This window comes from Rhododendron vialii, chromosome 7a (genome assembly GCF_030253575.1).
Source record: "Rhododendron vialii isolate Sample 1 chromosome 7a, ASM3025357v1".
Lineage (NCBI taxonomy): Eukaryota > Viridiplantae > Streptophyta > Magnoliopsida > Ericales > Ericaceae > Rhododendron > Rhododendron vialii.
The window spans coordinates 40,201,521-40,222,381 of NC_080563.1; the positions used below are offsets into that span (position 1 = coordinate 40,201,521).

General features: G+C 38.4%; 1 protein-coding gene across 2 annotated transcripts; it reads left to right on the top strand.

Moving 5' to 3' along the window:
• The first annotated feature begins 355 nt into the window (after positions 1 to 355).
• On the top strand, positions 356 to 19,665 carry LOC131332419 (uncharacterized). Of its 2 annotated transcripts, XM_058366631.1 has the most exons (18): positions 883 to 1,021; positions 1,789 to 1,887; positions 3,945 to 4,255; positions 4,684 to 4,761; positions 4,949 to 5,169; positions 10,308 to 10,400; positions 12,123 to 12,206; positions 12,839 to 12,955; positions 13,675 to 13,780; positions 13,878 to 13,937; positions 14,046 to 14,099; positions 14,480 to 14,537; positions 15,169 to 15,245; positions 16,893 to 16,963; positions 18,542 to 18,602; positions 18,831 to 18,890; positions 19,077 to 19,139; positions 19,231 to 19,665. In XM_058366631.1, the coding sequence occupies exons 3-18, from the start codon at positions 3,974 to 3,976 to the stop codon at positions 19,351 to 19,353; spliced, it is 1,608 nt and encodes a 535-aa protein (XP_058222614.1). In that variant the 5' UTR covers positions 883 to 1,021; positions 1,789 to 1,887; positions 3,945 to 3,973; the 3' UTR covers positions 19,354 to 19,665. The 2 variants fall into 2 exon arrangements, with proteins under 2 accessions (XP_058222612.1, XP_058222614.1); XM_058366629.1 differs by lacking the exon at positions 1,789 to 1,887 and having other exon boundaries at positions 356 to 1,021.
• The last annotated feature ends 1,196 nt before the right edge of the window (positions 19,666 to 20,861 follow it).

The following is a 20,861-nucleotide window of genomic DNA, read 5'->3' on the forward strand; positions in this document are numbered from 1 at the left end:
GAGTAAGCACGAATATAAAACGGCCTAGGCCGACACAATATGACCATTTAACACCTATACGTTCGCATTTTTTATTTTGCTCGCGTTTGAAAAGGACACTCTTGTTAGGTCTTAAATTCAAAATCTTTTAAGTGCTTAATTCATTTGGGATCAGTCTATATAAAACTTTGCTTTGATTCTAAATAGGTTCCGTAATTGAATGGTGGAATTGATTTCGACTGTTGAAATGCTCGAAAGCTGGTGGGACATTTGATTATTTGAAAAGACACTCTTTAAAAATAATTACAATAAAAAAGTAGTTTAATGGAAAACATGCAAAATATGATCCGAAAAAAGACACCAGCCAAAGATAACGCGCACTCTATCTAAACCCCGCTAAAATACGCCTCCTCTTCTCCCCCCCTCGTTTCCGTTACGAAACAAGACAAAAAAAACCAAAAAAAAAACCCTCAACCTCTCCTCCGCCATTCACCGCCGATCACCACCCGTCAACCACCACCACCGCTCGCAAACGTAACGCTAACCCCCACCCACACGTGGCGCACGCATCTTAACCCCAACACCCCGCTCCAAAAACTTCATTCAATCCACCACAACAAACTTTTTTCCCTTCGATGGAACCGAAGCACATTCCCGGAATCCGATTCCGTTCCCAACTGGATTACCCCAATCCCCACCCCGCATAATCGAATCCTCCCCCCCCACCCCAACAATCATTAATCAATGCATCGTTCAACCACACGTAATCCCAGCACCTCGACAGTACTTATCCCCGAACCGGATTCCGCTATTCCGAAACCGCTTGTTATTCCTTCCTCTTCCCTCCACCTCGAGAGATGCCTATATAAATCCAAGATGCGAATTCCCAAGAGACCTAACGTGTCGATTTGCCTCTCTCTCCTCTCCCTACCCCCCCGGTTTCACCAGTTACGCTCCTCCCCCCCTCATTTCCTCCTCCCTCGTTCTCACTCCTCGTTTAGAAGCTCTGATCGCAGGAGAAGCAGTGCAAGTCGTTTCGTAGGTTCGTGCTCTTGATTCGGAATTATTGCACTTATTCTTTTCTTCTGCCTCTGTTGTTTCAATGTGTTTTAGCCTTTCAGGGTTTCTTGGTTAGTCACGTCCTCCGCTCCCGCTCTGAATCCTCGGTCAGGCGACTTTTTGAGATGTTGTTGAACTACGCTTTCACGGTCGCATGCTCCTGCTCACGCACGTGCATTATCTGGCAACTTAACATTTCGCACTTTTTTTCCGCCTTCTTGGTGTTTCAATCTATTTTGGGGTTTCTTGATTAGTCACATACTCCGCTCCCACTCTGAATCCTCGTTATGGCGATTTTTAGTGGTTTGAGATGTTGCGGAAGGACACGTTCATGTTCACGTGCACACTCAACGAATTATCCGACACTTTTAACATTTGCACTTTTTTTCCCCCTGTAGTTTCAATCAATTGTAGGGTTTCTTGCTTTAGTCACATAATCCAAAGGCCTCCACTTACGCTCTCAATTCTCGCTCTACGACTGCGCTCTCAATCCTCCCTCTCACGGATTATAGACATTTGGGATGTTTTGGAAAGACACTTTCACATCACGCACAGGCACGGCGCATTATGCGCCTTACGATTTTGCTGTATTGAATTCTTGTCAATTGGTCTATTTCGATGGTATTGGGTGTTATGTGCTTTGAATTCTGGTGAATTGTGGGTTTATTCGTTGACTGGGTTAGATGATTAGTTTGTAGGCTGTTTGGAAGCAAAAGACTGTTGTTTTATGTGGGGAATTGGATTTCTTAGGTTTTTCTTGGAGCAAATCTTGGACTATATAAAGAGTTGGAAAAACGAAGCCAAACTTGAAGTTTTGTTCTTCTTTTGGTGGAAATTGGCTCGTTGAAGGTAAGTTGGTGAGACTTTGTTTGTAGGGAAGAAGACTTTCCTGTTGTTTGAGATTTCTGTAATGCTTCTACCTTTTTTCTCATGTATCAGCTTGTTATTCTTTCGTCGTGAATAGGAGTTGTGACTTTTGAGAGGGGGAGAGTTGTTTAAAACAGGACTTTTGATGTTGTTTGATGGCCAGGGGTGTTCCACTAAGCTTTCTAAAAAATAAGTACTTATTTACAATTTTCAAACTTAAAACTAATGTATTTATGAAATTAATTTTTCAATTTTTTTTTGCACCATTCAAAAGATCTCATCAAGATATATTGTACAAAAAATTATTTCAGTAAGTTTATTATTTTTAAGCTTGAAAATTGTACTTATTTTTTGAGAAGGCTTAGTGGAATTAGTAGGAATATAAGCCGAAACATCTCCCGATTGCGTCTCAACTACAAGATTGTCCACATCCCGAAAAAGTAAAAAGATTCCACTAGAGCAGTCATTCAACTCATTCCACATACAATTGTTGTTACGATGGTTGGCTTTACGATAATGGAACCAACCAGCAAAAAGCATTCGGATGTGATCATAGAAAAGAGCAACTATGCTGAGACTTTTTTTAAAACATTTTTTCACAAGGAAAATTTGTGCAGGGGCGGATGCCTGCGAAGTTCCAGAATGCATGAATTTTGTTGAATGGGAGGAGTTTGAGATTATCCCATTCCACAAGTTACTGGAATGAAGTGTTTGAATTCAGATAAAAAAAAGTGATTGAATTTGGTTTGAGTTGGAGATTATCCCATTCCACTAGTTATTCGAATAAAGTAAGAGCAGTGTTAAGGACATGGATGTCCTAACACAGATTCAGACACATGTGATATGTGTTCATGCACATGGGCTCTGCATAACGCACATGGGTCCCACATGCATCAGTTGGCTGTGGGCACATTTGTGTCCAGATATGTGTGCCCAAAGCATTTTTTCATAAAATGACACTACTTAACCAAGAATTAAGCTCAACGTTATCCCCTATTTCATATTCTTGCTTGATGTCTTGGCTGGCACTATTACTGCATGGTTAATATTTGCATATAAATAAGGTAAAGCTGTTATAAGCTGGATTAGTTGTTGACTTCTTAAAATCCCTTGTGCATCAGTCGCTCATTTTTCATTGACATATTTATCTGAGTAGATTTTAATAACTTGAGATGCCGTAATTTCTTCCACATAGTGGCCATACTGCCATACCAAGATTATAATTTAAGCCAATTGGACATTATTTATTAGGAATTCCTAGGAATGATAGCGTACTAGCATCTGAGCACAGCACATTTTTATTTTCACAACTGCTTCTTCACAAATATGAATGTGCCTGTAATACTATGTAAAGCACTGGAAATCATTTTCTTTTCTTTGCATGGGATGAACTTCTAATTACTTTTCGCAACAACCATGGCCTCTCAGATAATAGGTGTTTTACTCATTTCATTCACTGGTTAAGCATTTATGGATTTGACATGCATCTGGATAAATGAATGTCAAGGTCGATTCAGACAACTACAACCGCTATTACCTTTAGTCATTTTCTGGATTGCTGAACTCTCTTTATGAGCATTTTATGGCTTGTTGTATGTTGGAGTTACTAAGACTTCATTTGATTAATTTTGGCCCGTCGTTGTTGCTTTTCCACTTTATTCAAGAATTTCTACTACCTCTTAAAATTATTTGTTTGCTGATTGCAAAAACTAGGTTCTCTTTATTTGGGAAATAAATGGATGCTTCATAGCTTCATACTACACTGAATTTATGACATTACAAATTTCCGATACACAAAAGCATGCATGCCTACAGTAGCCCAGCGTGAACATTGACAGAGCCATTGTGGTAACTAGTCAAAACCTAAGCAGTTTAAGGCACCATAAGATTGGTTAAATACCTGGTCACAGGGCACTTGTGCATTTCAACCCCGCCATGTTTATAATGCATCATGTATTCATCACATGAGTAAGACACCATTCTAAATGACTATCACGTAGTGATTGACTTCCCCATGATTTCCTGTTAAATGCTTTCAGGAGGTAATCAGTTGCATGCCAGCTATAGGATGGGTGAGACTGGTATGGATGACAAAACCTCACAATTTCAGAGTATGAAGGCCAGTGATGGTGGTCAGGATCCATGTATTTGGTCATCTCCTGGCGGGGGTCGTAAAATTAACCTTGCGAAGCAGATATTCTGCAATAGATCTTTAAATATGAAAAACATTGTTGCGGTTGGTTTTGACATGGATTACACCTTGGCACAATACAAACCTGAAACTTTCGAGTCTCTTGCGTATGGAGGCACGATCAGAAAGCTGGTGTATGATTTGGGATACCCTTCAGAGGTTAGTCTGCATTTCACTCATCCTGCATTTTTGGAGTTCCTGATTATTAACGGTTTGAAATTGTTTACATCTAACACTCTCATTTTCTTCCTCCATGTTATTGATTTTACATGTTATTTGTAACTTCTGATTTATATCTAAAAGATGCAGTTTTCAGAGGAAATTTACATATAGCCCTGTTTTATTTTTTTTGGTAAGTACTAAGTACATATAGCCCTGTTCTTTTATTTGTTCAATTATATTGCACCTTATGTTTGTTGATATATAAAATGTTACTGTCAACAGTGCGTTTTTTTTTTTCAATTTTAAAAAAATTGTATTGTATGCCATTGTTGGTATTGTTCTTTACTTGGAATTTGTTTTTTCTGTTGTGCTGGCACTGGAAGTGAGCACTATAAGGTTATTTGACAGAATTGCGTTTTGTGTAGTTGTTGGAGTGGACTTTTGACTGGAAGTACATGGTCAGAGGTTTGGTTCTTGATAAGAAGAGAGGCAACATATTGAAGGTACAAAATGCTTAGAGTTTCATGCAAAAATTATTCTGTGGCTGGAATGCACGCAGTACACACATGCACAATGTTTAACTGAACCTTGTTAACTGATGTTCTCATTATCTATTGTAAGTTTCCATACTTCGAATTTTTTTATTCTTCTCTCTGTTTATTTATTTATTGTTTTCCTGTGAACAAACAGATGGATCGACACAAATACGTGAAAGTAGCATACCATGGATTTAGGGAGTTGTCAAAAGAAGATAAAGTTGCATCATATGGAAGTACTTTGATACGGGATGCATTTGATGAACCCGATTATGCACTTATCGACACTTTATTTTCATTGGCTGAAGCCTACTTATTTGCTCAGCTTGTTGATTTCAAGGATAAAAATCCTGATAAAGTGCCAAAGGGAGCAGAGTAAGAGAGTTCACATTTTCAGATTCCTATACTTCATTCTCTTTTAATAAAAAAACTGCTTACTAATGCTTTACTATACCCTAAGTGGGATATGGTCGTCGTGTTATTTCTTCATCTACAATGACAAGCATCTTAAGCTTGGGTATAGTTCCTGTGCTTAAGGTAGGCATTGGTCTCTTGCTCTGGAATAGCAAACCAAGTGCTTAATATGGGTTCCTTTCATTTTGACTATCACTAATCTTTCCCTATCTTACTGGTTAATTCTCAATACCCCTATATGTACATGGAATCTAATTATCAATGTTGTTTATCATGACCAAGATCCAAATTGCATTATCTTGTTGGGAGTCTTGGGACTTGGAGATATTACCGTATATGGAAACAAAATCATTACTTCTAGATTGTCGTAAATAAATTGAAATAAGAGGTAAGTGAGACTGGCAATTTAGGAATATTCCTTTTGGGGACAAATTTTATTTGTGATGCCTGAATTGCCATAACTTGAATCATCGCTAGGTTTAGATCCACAAGTGTAAAATTTTAGGTGATGATGTGCTTGTCTTCCATTCTCAGAGGGTGTAGAGCTAATGAGCTATATTATCATGTTCCATTGCCAACAAGGTATGGGAATAAAATTAGAAGATTAAGTTGTAATACGTAAAAAGTCAATGCTGTTAAAGGATTCTTGACACTGCCAGCGCTTATTGTCTGTTCTCTAGACCAAGAAGTTAACTCTCCTTTCAATTGTTGCTTCTAGTGTAGAAGGCTAAACATTCTGCCAGATATCGCGATTCGGGGACTCCATTTGCCTTTAGTTTTCTGTAAAGCTTTGAAGTTTAAAAGCAAGCTCTTGTGGTCTAAACTACACCTACACCATGTATGCCCACCTATACATGCTTTTGGGGTTAAAGTAGTACCAATGGAGGCGAGTGCCATTTTATGGACTCGACTCAAATTAACTTCAATTACTGTATCTAATACAAGCTAAGTTGAATAGACGAGGATATAATCTTTCAGATCTGGGACAAACATTGTATGCAAACGTGCCACCCCACATGGGTGACCCCATCCCACGTGTGGAGAGACAAAAAAGCTACAAAGTGCACAATGAGTCATGACGAAGATACGAGGAACGACAGGCCTTGAACCAACGATTCATGAACTAGAGGACCCAACAATGTCTTTCAAGTCTACAGGTAAAAGTAAAGATAATTGCAAATCACAAAAAAAGGCAACCCAACTAGCTGTGTGTCACAACTTGCTAAGAAGCTGATTCTGTGTTTCGAATCCGTGATGCTAGATCGCAATGGAGAAACCTAACCAAGACTGCAATGAGGAGCCACTTGCCAAACCAAACCAAACCAAACAGAGCCTTAAGTCCCCACCAATTGGGGTCGGCTACAAGAATCTGTTTTTTTGTCGCCAGCTACAGTCGTACAGATGAATGGTTGTTGTTGAGCTAGTTGGGAGAGCCAGTTACTGCAACCTGATAGACTTGAAGTAGGATGCCACTGACTAGGGCCAATCACGATAAGGCCAATACTTTTGTGACCTATCTGTAATTGCTGAATGATGTTCCCATTCTCATTGTATGGAACGGACAAGATCATCATCAATTTCTCCAACGGTGACATTTAGTATGTGGCAACATTTGTATTTGATTTGCAAATAAATTTTCTGTACTGCTATTGGTTGGTTATGTGAAAGTAGAAAGAATCTTGCAGGCATTTATTCAACTAAATATTCAAGGGAATCGGTCAAGACTCACACGTAGGGCTGCAAACGAGCCTAGCTGAGTCGAGCTTTGCAATGTTCAGGCTCAGCTCGCAAATATTAAGGCCGGCTCGAGCTCAAAACGAGCTAGAAAAGTATAGCTCGAGCTCGGTAAACTGATCATCAACTCGAGCTCGGCTCGCACCAGCTTGATGTACATGAACAATCATCACGTGATTGAGTCGCTAGGGGAGTAAGAGGGTTGGGCTCTCTTTTTATAGAGGAATAGGGCTTTCTATATGTTGAGTACCCGACGTGGGACTAAGGAGAAGAGGGAGAGTCTTGCTGGTGTTTCATTGGGCTTTTTACCTCTAGGTCCAGAAAATAGATAGTAATTTCCATTGGGTCTCCTCTAATTAATGAAACACTGAAACCTTATGAAAGTGCCTAAAACCCTAAATCTTGAAAGTGCCTAAACCCTGAGGTACCCTATGAAAGTGCTTAAATCCTAGGGTACCTTATAAAAATGCCTAAACACCTAGGGTACTCTATGAAAGTGCCTAAACCGCTAAAACCCTATAATAGGAAAGTGCACCCTAAAACCCCTATGAAAGTGCCTAAACCTTAACCCTAGGGCTCTATGAGAATGCCTAAACCTAAACCCTAAAACCCTAGGGTACCTTAAGATTTTAGGTTACTCTCCTAGTGGGCACCGTAAAACCCTATGATACCCTAAAACCCTAGGGCGACACCTCCATTAATGATAATGTATATTTGTAAAAGGGAACCTAGTGGTAATTAAGTATTCTATCTCTCCTTAAATGGAATTAAGTTTCACTTTTCTGTACTTAGAGGTAAAAATCTTTGTTTCATTTTGGAAGTCCCACATCGGAAATGTAGAGTTCAAGAGGCGGTCCATTCACAATAAAGACTCTTGGTGACTTACAGCTCATTTGCTGGCAGATCAAGCCAAGAGTTTTTCCCAGGTATTCTGTTGTAATGCTTGTGGGACCAGTACGTAGTTATAAAACCCTTGGCTCGCGAGCCAACTCGAGCTGAGCCTTGGCTGACTCAGGCTTGTCTTGTTAACGAAATGAGCTAAGAAATAGGGCTCGAGCTTGTTCGTTTATTCTGCGAGTAGCTTGAACAAGCTCAAACCGAGCCGAGTTCATTTGCAGCCCTACTCACACAACAATCGATACTCAGGATTTCATTTAGCTAAGTGGCCTGTAGACTAGAGTAGTAAACCTCACCCTAATTTAACATCTGCTTGAACTCCCGATTGACTTAAAAGAAAAATACATATGTTCGGTTTTTGGTTAGAATTTTTCCGTGCCGGATTAAATGTACATCGGATGGATATACCTCCTCTAATGATGGGATTTCCTCTTTGAATGTAAATGCCCGTTTAGGAGAAATGGCTATCCTTTGTTTGACCCTGCCTTCCTGCCAAATTACACAATGCTAATAACATTCTGGCCAGTGAGACTCGACTGGAATGCCCTCCGATGTTAAGTTAGTTTCCTCTCAAGGGAAAAAATGGACAAAACTCTCTTGTCCGAGAACTCTTGAATATTGGAGAAAATAGGAAATTAAGTTATCTTTCTCAAAGTTTGTTCGGTGTTTCTCACATGTCTTTATGTATTCACTTCTATTATTTATAGGCGAATGGACTAACCACACTCAGGCTGATTAACCTCTGGTTAACCATGGTTGAAGTTCATCATTACTGTCCTTTTTTGAGATCTTCACGTGTGGTCCGGGATATGCCTGCGGCTACTTGTCAATTCATCCCCCTTTTTTTTGGTTGAGGGGACATAAAATAATCATTTTGGTGGTGAACGAGATAGTTGTCAAAGGCGCGCCTTGAGTTGAGCCTAGGTGCGAGGCACATCAAGGCTCAGGATTAGCGCAATCCAGTGCCTTGACTGAGTCAAGGTGAGGCACCTTCAATGAAGTGCAACCAAGGCGCACCTAGGCAAGAAAAGGCGTGCCTCTTTCGATTTTAATCACAACCATGATCAAAGCTAGGTTAAATGTCTTACCTTCACTCCTACAGCCTTGACTTCAGTCAATCGTAAATCTCTCCTCACTCGATCACCAAAAAAAAAAAAAAAAATAGCTCAGGTATCTTCTCTCTCCCCTCATTTCTTCCCTCTCGATCATTCGTTGATCTTCTCCTCTCCTCTAATCTCCTCTCTTGATCATCTATTGATTTTCTCTTTGTGTAGATAGTTGACATATATTATACTGTATATGGAAATGAAAAAGATTTTTTAAAAATGTTGTCAGAAATATATTTGTATGTACGTATAATTACGTTGCATATGAAAACGAAAAAGTTTTTTTTTTAATAATTTCAGAAACAGTACACTTTTTATGATTTTTTTTTAATGTGTATTAGGCTATATAGTATTGGTGTATGCTATTTTTCCTATTTTTTTCGCCTAGGTGTGCCTCACTTCAAAAAGGCGCGCCTCGCCTTGCATCTCTCGCCTAGGTCCCAGAAGATCTTTGCGCCTCTCGCCTTAACAACTATGCGCAGATCTTCCATTCGATGACTGCCTAAGCATTCCTTCATCTTCAGCTTGACACCAGAACGTTGATTCACCAAGATCGCTTGCTTGGCCATTTGTTTCCACTGGCCGATAATATGTCCTCGGGACCAGAAGTTCTCGGATGGTGATCATCCGACAACCCATACTCGGGGGTGTACTCTTCGATCAGTCTGATGAAGCCGAATTGTCCCCTAATTACTCCATTTGTCCTTTTCCTCTCTACTCCTTTTGGCTTTATGCTAATCAATTTTGAATTTTTGGTAATAAATACACCCCTCACAGTGTCGGTTAACCCCCCGTAGGCTTTCACGGGTGAAGTTGTTTAATTGTCCTGCACCAATATAAAACCCTTATGAATTAGATTTAGGAACCTATGTTCCTATGGCACACTAATATCTCCAATGCTCAATCTTCGTACCTTGTAATTTCGAACTCTATTTTACTCAAGCAGTTCAGTCTAACAGAAATTTACCTCTATAGCCAAAATCGTTCACTCCCTATAGATTTGTGATAATTAAGATACTTTATTTCCATTATTGGGATCGGATATTCGTCCATTTGAGTTAATTCTTGGGGGGATATACAAAATGTGTTTACTAATAAGACACCCAAATTGAACAATTAACAAGTGTGCAAAGGGTTAGTCAGAACCACTGGTGAGGAGAAAGCAGGAAACACCAGACTATATGTACTCCTTTCTATGCATATCTTACCGTAGGTTGGAAACGGAAGTTAGTTTCTTTTTATTGAGTTATACTGTTGAAAACATGTTTTTATTCTTTTATTTATTCATGTTTTCTTATTTCTAATAGGTTACTCTTTATTTTATTTTTGGCTACGTAATGATATAGAAAATTTTGTTTGCAGCTACTCTCGTATGTACAGAGATGTTCGAGCTGCAGTAGACTTATGCCATCGGGATGGAACTTTGAAGCAGATGGTTGCAAAAGATCCTAAATGGTATGCTATAGAGATGAGTTATATCTATTGCTAACAAGAAATCTAGATAGTTAATAAGCTGGCGTTTAATGGTTGACTTCACACCATATGTCAATATTTTTATCAGTGTTGTGTACACTACATCTGAGAGGGGTCTTCGTGGTGATTTTTTTTCCCCTGATTTTAGCCCAAATGTTGAGTATAATTGCTATTCAGTTCTACTCTGATTGCAATGAAAATGGCGCTGGATAGGCTTCCGTCTTGTGTATCTGTTTCATGCATCCTCTGTGTTCTGTTTTAGGTGATAAGGAGTTCTCAGTGGTGCTGGTTGCATACAATGAGAAATAATTTGAAATCTAAGTTGTAACTTTATGTGCTTCCTAACTATTTGGGGGGCATAACCATTTTAGCCAAACCAAACTGGACAATACAGTTGCCATAATTTTCTGCAAGCTAAGGGAATGTAGACAAATTATGTTCTGGATATGCTTACAACACTGACACAGTCAAATATGACTAGAGGTTAAGTGTTATAAATTCATTATAAATGTTATACCAACTTGGATGAATTTGTTTGGGAATAGTTTGTTTGTGTTAAGTTACTTGTAGTCCCAAAAGCTTAAGCTGTTAGGAAATTGTTCCAACAATGTAGTTTGATGCGCTATACTGTATCACTGAAATCGTTGTTGTTTTTAAAAGGTAACCAAATGAAAAAAATGATTTTCTTGTCAAATACCTATTCATTTCTTCCTAATTTTTATAGCTCAAACAATGGAAACAAATTTTGCGAACTTCAGGACCAGAATGTGGTATTGACTTCAAATGTGTTTGGCATGTAATATCTCCAATGTTTTGTTTAACTTCTAGGAAACCATTGGCTGATTGAAATTTGTCTCTCACATTATATCTACTTTTGGTTATGAATGTAGAGTAGCTGATGCATCTGCAGTTAGTGTTGTGTGTGATTGACTTTGATTGCAACTAGGAAATTGAGATGGGGTTTATTGCTGGATGGAGGAATGCTGATTGGTAACTACTTCGATGTCCGAAATCATAATAGATCCCGATGACCGTTCTTCTACTCAGAAGTTTGTCTTTTATTCTTCCGCACGCGTGTGTGATACACTTTGTGCGCGCGCGTTTGTGTGTATATATATGTGTGTCTGTGTGTTCACACACCACACACATGTATACACACACATATCCACATTGATGCGGTTGAGGGAAAGTTCATTTCTATTGTCTTTGGATCAGTGCTGATTATGTAGCTACATATAATTGTTAGGAACATTGAACTGTGTGACACCCCCTTAACACCTACCCCCGAACAAATATGTAGAAGAAACTAAGAAGAAAAACTGAGATGAAGTAGAAGATCTAAATTATTGAAGCACAAGTTTAGTTGATATGTTTGGAAGACGATATTTTCTCAACCTAGTTGAAGTGCTAGGATTGAAGTCTTAGGAATCTAATATGAGACCCTGTTGGGGACGATATTTTACTGGGATCATGTGCTTCCCCCAATTCTTTTAACATCTAGTTCGTTGCTAATAGCAAGCATTTATATCTATTTGTGCCAGATTTATGTTAGGCTCGGACTTATGTTAGTTTAGTTGATATTCATTGTCACTTCTAGAAAATTTGTGAATCAAGACAATCATTCTGTAATAATCTGTAACTGTCAGATGTGTTGAACGAATTATTTCCCCTCTTGACCATTGTTTTGTGCATATTGCGTATCAGGTATATTAATGAGGATACCTCAATTGTTCCGATGCTCAAAATGCTCAAAGATTCTGGTCGTGCTACATTTCTGGTAACAAATAGGTTGGTGTTTTCCTTGAGTTCTTTTTTGCAGTTTTTTTATAATTGGAAATAACCTGGACTAGATAATGGTCTTAAGGATTATGAATATTAGAGTTGACATCAGAAGAGAGTTATAAGTTGGCAACCTCTAAGAATCAGAGTATTTTCTCCTCTCCAGTAGCCGTACATTTTCCTTACAAAGGAATTATGTTATCTTTTCACTTTGCAGAATAGAAAGCAATGATTTTTTTTTTTGGTACTCATTAAATATGCAATGAATGTACCTTACAGTGGACTAAAAATTTGGCTGCAATACTTTCGATTCTTTATCCCCTTGAGTGAATGATAGATTCGTCATACAAGGAAGAAAATGCCAAATGTTTTCTGTTCTCTCGACACCTAAATTGCCACACTGTTTATATTGTATTTCAGTTATCAAATCTCATTGGGCCTTGAAATGTTTTCATTGAAATTATCTCATTATCATGGTAAGATTATGCTTTTATATGTCGGTTTGTTTGAGAGATCTTCCGTCCCTGTCCCTTTCTCTAATATCGCTATCATTTTGTTAAAATGTGAAGGTTTAAATTTTCTGAAAGCAAGCTATGTTATGGGAAGAGCTGACATGGTTATATCACTTGTATTTGTTGCAGTTTGTGGGACTATACAAACATCGTTATGAATTTCCTCTGTGGGGCCCAAACAGAGGGTGGTACTTCCAGTTTGAATTTTGATTGGCTCCGATACTTCAATGTGGTCATCACTGGCAGGTTATGTTTTTTCCTGGAAGCAACATAAGACATTAAAAGTTTACACACTACACCTAGAAGATTTTTTTTCCTGGATAACTAGGGTGTCCACGATGGCTTATGCGCACCTTGACTAATCCTGGGGGGCTATCCCACCATCATCTAGTGGGGGGCCCAATTTAAGCCAGAGCAAAGCTCCGTATGGACTGGCCCAAAGGAATTGATAGCATTGGAAAGGTTTCGAACCTGAGATCTTAGGAGGGAGTGAACCCCCAAGTCACAGGCCTTGGCCACTAGGCCAACCCTTGGGGTTCTGCACGTAGAAGATTTTGCAGTTGCATTTCTTTTTCTTTTTTTCAAATGTCTATTTGATGATGATATTTGTTTTAACCTACGACTTTGGTGTCCTTTTATGAATGTATCAATTCTTCAGTCTCAAATTTTTTTTTGATCCGCATTCTTCAGTCTCATTGAGTCTATGGTTTCTCAACACTAATTGAGTTCTTAAATCAAATTCATTTTTATTATGCAAAGTTCTATAGATATATGTCAAAAAGCATGTGAAGTTGATTAATTTGTACTGTAATAGAGTACTCAATAAGTACGTCACTATGAGTCTACGAGTATTACGACTCATTACACAGTCAGATTACATTGTTTAATGGACTAACCTATTTTAGTAGTATGTTGAACTCTTGCATTTGGACTTGAGCTAAAGGAAGCTTAGTTTGTTTCTTCAGTGCAAAACCAGGGTTTTTCCACGATGAGAACCGTGCCAATCTTTTTGAGGTTGAGCCTGAATCTGGGATGCTACTTAATACTGATAACGGCACCCCTATGCCTCAGGTTTGTTTACATGTCCTATGATCTTGTCGAATTTCAAATTTTATCTGCTTGTAGTTTGTGTTCTTACTTCTTACCCATTTCACCTCTAACTGCTTAGGTGGGAGGTACCTTAAGTCTACCATTAAAGCCCGTGAACAAGAGTTGCAGGGTGTTCCAGGTAATACTCAAGTTACTTCTGTGCATGACTTCTTTTTTTGTGGGGTTTCATTTTTTACTCCATTTAAGGAATAATATGGTAGTCATACTTGTTAACTTGTGTTCTCAGGGGGGCAACGTTGGTCATCTGCATAAACTACTCAGTATAGAGTCAAGTTCGCAGGTTTGTTAATGTCTTGGTTAGAGAATTTTTTTAATGGTGTGTAGACAACACCAAGAATCTATTATCTTAGCTCATATGGTGAAATATGCATGAATGTCTCTGACTCTCTCCTTAATGAGATTTCTTGAGCAAAATATATACTGGCACAGGAACTTTGCGTCTCATCTCAAGGGTGAGAAGTTTACTTTAGTCCTAGTTGTAATATCAGAAGAGGATATAATTCGCCTTTCATTCAGTAGTTTGTTTATTTAGTTATTTTGAGTGCTAATGTAATTATGCTTCCACGAAGTATTGTATCAAGTACATCAAGGGGCATTATATTTGTCCCTATAGTCCTTTTGACAATATTGTGAAATGCTAATATGATGTCCATTTAGTAGGTTCTTTATGTTGGGGATCACATATATGGAGACATTTTACGCAGCAAGAAAGTTCTAGGTATATTCCTAAGCTTCTTGTTCTCAGCATTACACTTTTGAAATCTATTCTTGCTACATCTTATAATTGGATGGTTATACTTTTTCCGAAATGGATTTCAATGAGTTGCACAAAGGAATATAAAGTTTCTATTCGGTTCTGCAACATGTTCCGTAACTTCCTTTTATGGAAAATGTGGTGAAGAAAATTCAGAAATAAGAACTGACCTGACACCGTAGTTGTGTTTTCCGGATTGTCGATAAATATTATAAACTTATTTTCATTTTCCCTAAAAACATTTGGTATCTTTCTTGAGACTGTTGACGCGACAGCCATCACAACAACAATAACAGTCCCCATGTAAAGGAATATAAAGTTTCTATGCTTGGTAGTGTAGAGTTTGCTATAAATTTGGAGATCATCCAATTCTAATTTAAGCTTTATGAAGGGTGCAACATGTTGCAATTCACACTTCTTGGTGTTTCAAAGGAAGTAGTGTCCCAGTTGACATTAAAGGAACGGTTGCTTATATACATGGCATATTTATTTCAGGCAATGAAAGATGATCGTTTTGTTGTTGCTAGTATTGTGATGTTTATTAATGTTCAAACTGCTAAATTGTTACTTACTTAATCCAATTTCTGTTGAATAGGATGGAGAACAATGCTAGTTGTTCCAGAGCTTGAGAAGGAGGTTGAACTCCTTTGGGAATTTCGGGATACCCGTAAGGTATTTGGTCAAATAGGTTCTGATTCTCTTTTGTTTTGCAAGTCACTGGGGAATTAAATTATATGATGTGAATATTCTTTATGATGCATCTCAGGAGTCCTAATTAGTTTGATGTTCTCTAATAGTGGATCAATCTGAATCATATATAACCTATATAATGGTATTGAATTTACTGAACGACTAACAAACTCCAGTGACTTTAGCGGGATATTATATATTTTCTTCCCCGTAAATTTTGAACCAAACCAATTAAATTGAACCTTTTGTCTAAAGCAATGGGTGTTGGCTACATGAATTCTTACTTGCCATTGTGCTCTTCCCCTAAGTTTTATTATTCTGCGAAAAAGTTCTGTATGTTTGACTGGAACTGTCAAAGAGGTACGTTTTTTAATCTTTTTGGGCTGATATAAACATTGGATTACGTTGCAACTTATGTTCCTTGAATTATTGCTCATCTGTTTGGATGTGGCTTATTGGGTTGGGGGGGGGGGGTGGGTTTGGGGGGGGGGGGGGGCGGGGATTGGTGTTTGGTGAGAGGATCCTCTTTAATGTAGGTGCTAGGGGGAGAGGAAAACCTAATTGGCGTGCAACGTTGCAAATAAGAAAATGGCGAAAAGGAATTTATTTGGCTCAAACCACATAAGGCATAGTTTGGTCTGTTTAGTTGAACTTTAAGTAAGTTTCCTCGTAATATTTTTCAGTAGGTATTATTATGAATCTAAAATCTCCATAGTTGTAAAAGCTGTCTGATATACTACGCTCAACTGGAACTGAAAGCATGGTTATGGTCTATAATATAGGGCTAAACTAAATTAAGTGCATTCAAAATGCAGTCATCATTCATAGGGACAGATGTATGATAGAATGACACCTGATGCCCCTTGCTGCAAATGCATGTCAAAAGAATAAATGGGGGCTTGTGTTTATCTATTGCTATTTTGTTTTTTTTGGGGAGGTAAACAGTTCAATTTATTCCGGAGTATTAGATATTCCGATTAGGCCCAAAAAAATACCACTATTGCTTCAAAAGAAGCAACTCATAGGCCAGGTGAAAATTGCCCAACAAAGCGTAGCTTGAAGAAAGAAAAGCCAAATCCATCAACTACAGTAGGTCAGATCTTCAGCCATATGTTGAACTACCTGCAAGATTCAAACTGGTCTAAAACACACTCCCATTACAGCTTCCCCACCGATCAAAATGATAGTGCTCTGGCTGTGGAACCATCATTGCCACTCTTACACCGTGCAGGAAACGTGACGTTTTGACCATTTAAACAAAGCTGTTGACTCCGTTAATTTATTTCCTTTTTTTTATTTTTATGTAGAGTTAATCCAGTTCAATTTCTCTCTCTTATCTTGCACCAAACTACCCCAGCCAACATGGCATACAAAATTAATTTTTCACGTGTCTTTTACAATTTTTATAATGGTCTGAGGTTAAGTGTTATCTTCTTGATCTGTGATAAGATTTTATCCATTTATTATTTGAGATCACTTGCCAATGACCCAAATTATGGTCTAGTTTCTTTTCTGATTATGTGTAGCTCATAGAGGTTTCTTTCCATTGAGATGCAATGAAACCTGATTTCTTGCAAATGCACTTAAACTTGCCCGCCCTATTGATACTTACGAGGTGGTCTCATGCAGCAACTTCGACTGTTGAGGACTGAGCGTGATCTTGTGGAAGACAACATACATCATCTGAAATGGTCACTCAAGTAAGTGGTTTTCCTAAGCTGTAATGTGGTATAGAACCTTTTAGAAGTTGGGAATTCTCTGCTCGTGTTGGGGGATTATTTTGCCAATGGAATGGGTTGGCAGGTTTGTCTTGGTTGGATTGCTGTTAGAAATAAGAATTCAGTAGGGAAGAAATTCCCTAGAACTTCTTTTAGATTTTGATGAATACAGTACCAGTTTAATGAAAAGAAGAGGAGAAATGAGGATTTTGTTGGTGACATTTGGGAAATTCAGGCTCTATTCGGTTTGGGTGAAAATATTCTGGTAAAAGATGTGAGTTTCCTGCATTTTTTTTTTAAAAACTTTTTACAACATATCAACAAAAATAACTTAGAGCTTGAGCTTTGGTGAGTTGTTTCAATGGTTTCATCTGCGTGATCTCCAATTCCTTCCTCACTCAAATGCTCCAACTGGCAGTTTCATGTTAACTTCTGAGCATTTTCTGCATTTCTCTCTCTCTCTCTCTCCAGATTGAAGATTTGAATTCTAAATCCTTTCCTACTAAGTCCTGCCCCTGTTTCTCTCACATACATGAATAAGTCCACATATACCTATACATACAAGCATGGTACCCATACTATGCACGGGAGCACACAAAAAATCTGTCATGTTTAATGATATTTATCCCTCATCAATGCACATTTTAACATTAAATGTGAAAATTGTATTAAAAGAGAGTTTGAATCGGAGGGGAAGTTTGAAAGTTTTTTTTCTAAGTGGAAAACCCATAGAGGGAGAGAGAATATTAGTGGCTGGGGTGGTTTTTTGTGGGATTTCCAAATTTTTTGCAATAAAAGGAGAGTGTGCCGTGTGTCATACACATGCTCAGGCTACTCCTCTCTGTTTTCTTCTTGGCTTCTCCCGGCTCCCGGTTACTGGCTGCTACAGGTTTCCCTTGGTTTTTTCAAACTTAAGTTAGCATAAGGAAATATTATGTAACCATGTTTAAGGGGTTATTATTATTATTATTATTATTATGTTTCTAGTTTTGTTTAGGGCATTATTTGTGTTTCCTAGTTAGTCTAAGTTTCCATGTTACGTTTGTTTAGGGTTTGTAGCCTATATAAAGGCATACTAGGACAATGTTTTAATAAGAAAGTAAGAAAACTCGGTTATTGGCAATTCACTTTTCTAACAAAAATGACACTGAAATAGTTGATGATCCCTTACACAAGCCTGAGTTCTCCATTTTCTTCCAGTTCCCTCAACAAATTCTTCACATTACCTTCCAAAGCTACCATTCTATCTCCACTGAGACTGTTGCTAAGAGCAAGAAAGATTATGAAACCAGAGGCCCTTCTGTTGCCCCTTTTGTTTACCTTGAAAGTTTGTGGGGAAACATATTTTTGAACTGCAGCTATACATGCAAAATAAAAGTTGTGAAATTATTTTACATGTAAGAGATTTTAATGGACAATATCTTTCACGTTAAATATTATCCACCGAAACAAATGGAGCCTCAATCTGAACCCATTGGTTGTTGGTTGCCAAGGAGATTTGGTCTTTGGTGATCTCTCTCTCTCTCTAAAATATTGGTATCTTTTCACATTCTGGTACAGGCTTGAAGTTATTAATACTGATGAAAGGCAAAAGCTAGTGTCTGAGCTTGATAAATTGGAGGTTGGTCCCTGTTTTTCTGTAAACCATCTTTCAAGTTATGCCCTTGTTAAACAAAGATGTCTGAATGTTCCCTAGAGATGGGATTATTGAGTTTTAACCTACCTATTTGAACGCCTTGCTTCACATATTGGTTTTGGTAATCACTTCATCACCAGCTTAATTAATGCTAATTGGTTTTCCCTAACAAAACGCATTACATGGGATTTACTATTGTTTTTTCTCATACAGTCTCTAAGGGAGCAAGTTCGTCTCAGCCATCAACAGGCTCAGCGAGAATTACACCAAAAGGTATGTGTTTCATGTAGATTTCTTGGTTTTGTCGGCACTAACACTGAAATGGTTTTCAATTCTTATTTTCTATTGCTTTTTGTCTTTTCGGAATTTCCTTATGGCCGTAACATGGAATGACGGTGCCAAAATATCTCACGGTTTCAACTCCTTGTTTGGACATGAATGACACCTTAATTGTTTCAGTTCCACAAGGTCTGGGGACAACTCATGAAGACTGGCTATCAGAATTCCCGCTTTGCGCATCAGGTCACCTTTAATCTCTCCCTCAAAAGGACTTTGTCTAGTTTTTGTGAGTTTCTATTCATCAGGTTGTGTCTAAGTTGTTCTTTGAATGCAGGTGGAGAGATTTGCTTGCCTCTATACCAGTCAAGTGACCAACCTTAGCCTATGCTCCCCTGACAAATACTATAGACCAAGTGAAGATTTCATGCCCCATGAATTTGACATCCTTGGCCTATGAAAAGGTCTTCTTCGATCAGATGACATGAGACGGTGGCAATTCGAAGAACCAGGGCTTTGGGTCTGTGGCTCTGTATGGTAGGGGAATTGCCACAACACTGTAAAGGGATCATGACATTTCGTTTCATACATCCTTTTTCATGACTAATGTACAGAACATAGGCCCTAGTCTGAAAATTAAACCAAAAGATGCTTGTTCAATAGGAGTCGTCTTGTGGCTTGTTTGTACAAATGCAGAAATGCACTTTGTTACTGTGGGTTTTTCTTAACTTCTCGGGAACCATTTAAAATTCAGAAATCTTTAGTTGTTTCATAACGTTGTCTGTTTGCGGTTTACAAAACACAGGAAGCAATTTTCATTATTTTTACCGAGAAGCGAAAACCGAAGTACATGTTTGGTGCGCATGTCAAAAAGATTGATTTGAAAGCAAGTGTGGGAGTGGCCTGAAGGGTCGCTGGGAGGACTCAGTCAGCAAAAGGTGCGGAGGCAAGTGGGTGAAGTTATGGGAGGAGTCGGTGGAGGCCATTGCCGGCGGCCAGAGGTGGTGGCTGGGGTAGGGAATGGAGGAGGGTGTGAAAGCTTGTTACGAAAACAGGTGAAACTGTTTTCTTAACAAATTTTAGAAATCATGGAAACTGTGGCTGTACTTGTACAAATGAATTCAATTATGTAACACAGAAAATGAAGATAAAAAACGTTATCGAACAATACTGCATACATGCATCAATATGGTAAAATCGATAGTAACAGGTGCAAGAGAAACAAAGGGTAGGTGAAATCAAGAACTGTCAAGGGAGCAGTTTTGTGGGATAGATTCAGGTTTGGTATTAAGATCATGATTTACATGTTGAATTTTGAATTGCCAAACATTATAACTATCCGTTTTATTCAATACAATGAGAAAGATTACAATTGGGAAAAGATAAGAAGTCTTGATCCGGAGCTATGACAATTGCTTCCTTGCTCTACCCGTTTTCAAATCTACCGACTAAGTTCGAGTCACAAGAATCAGCCTCCCTTCAAATTTTGAGCACGAGACTGACATATCGAAAACAACATAAAGACACAAGAAGAATCCTTATCTCACCATATCTAGAGTATGATACGGTTGAATCCTCCTACATTATTGGCTTTTGGAGCATAATCCTACAGCCTGGAAATTCTACACTTTATTCACCCACCTAGGCCACAAAAGAGCAATCCTTTTGGCAATATCTCTGGATGGCTATGTTGCTGGCATTCAGGGCCTAATCGGGATTCTTAGTGATTGATATTGGCAATAACTTTTATAGGGCTGCAAACGGATTGAGTTGCTTGCGAGCAAATCAAGGCTCAGCTCAACTCGTTTAGTAATCAAGCCGAGCTTAACTGCAAAGCTCGGATTAAAAGGAGTAGCCGAGCTGAGCTTGAGCTTGAGCTTGAGACTAGCCTAAGAAAAAAGAACTCAATGGAGGAGTTAGCTTCTTCAGCAGTAAGAACCTCAACCCTGATATGAGCTTAATATCTCT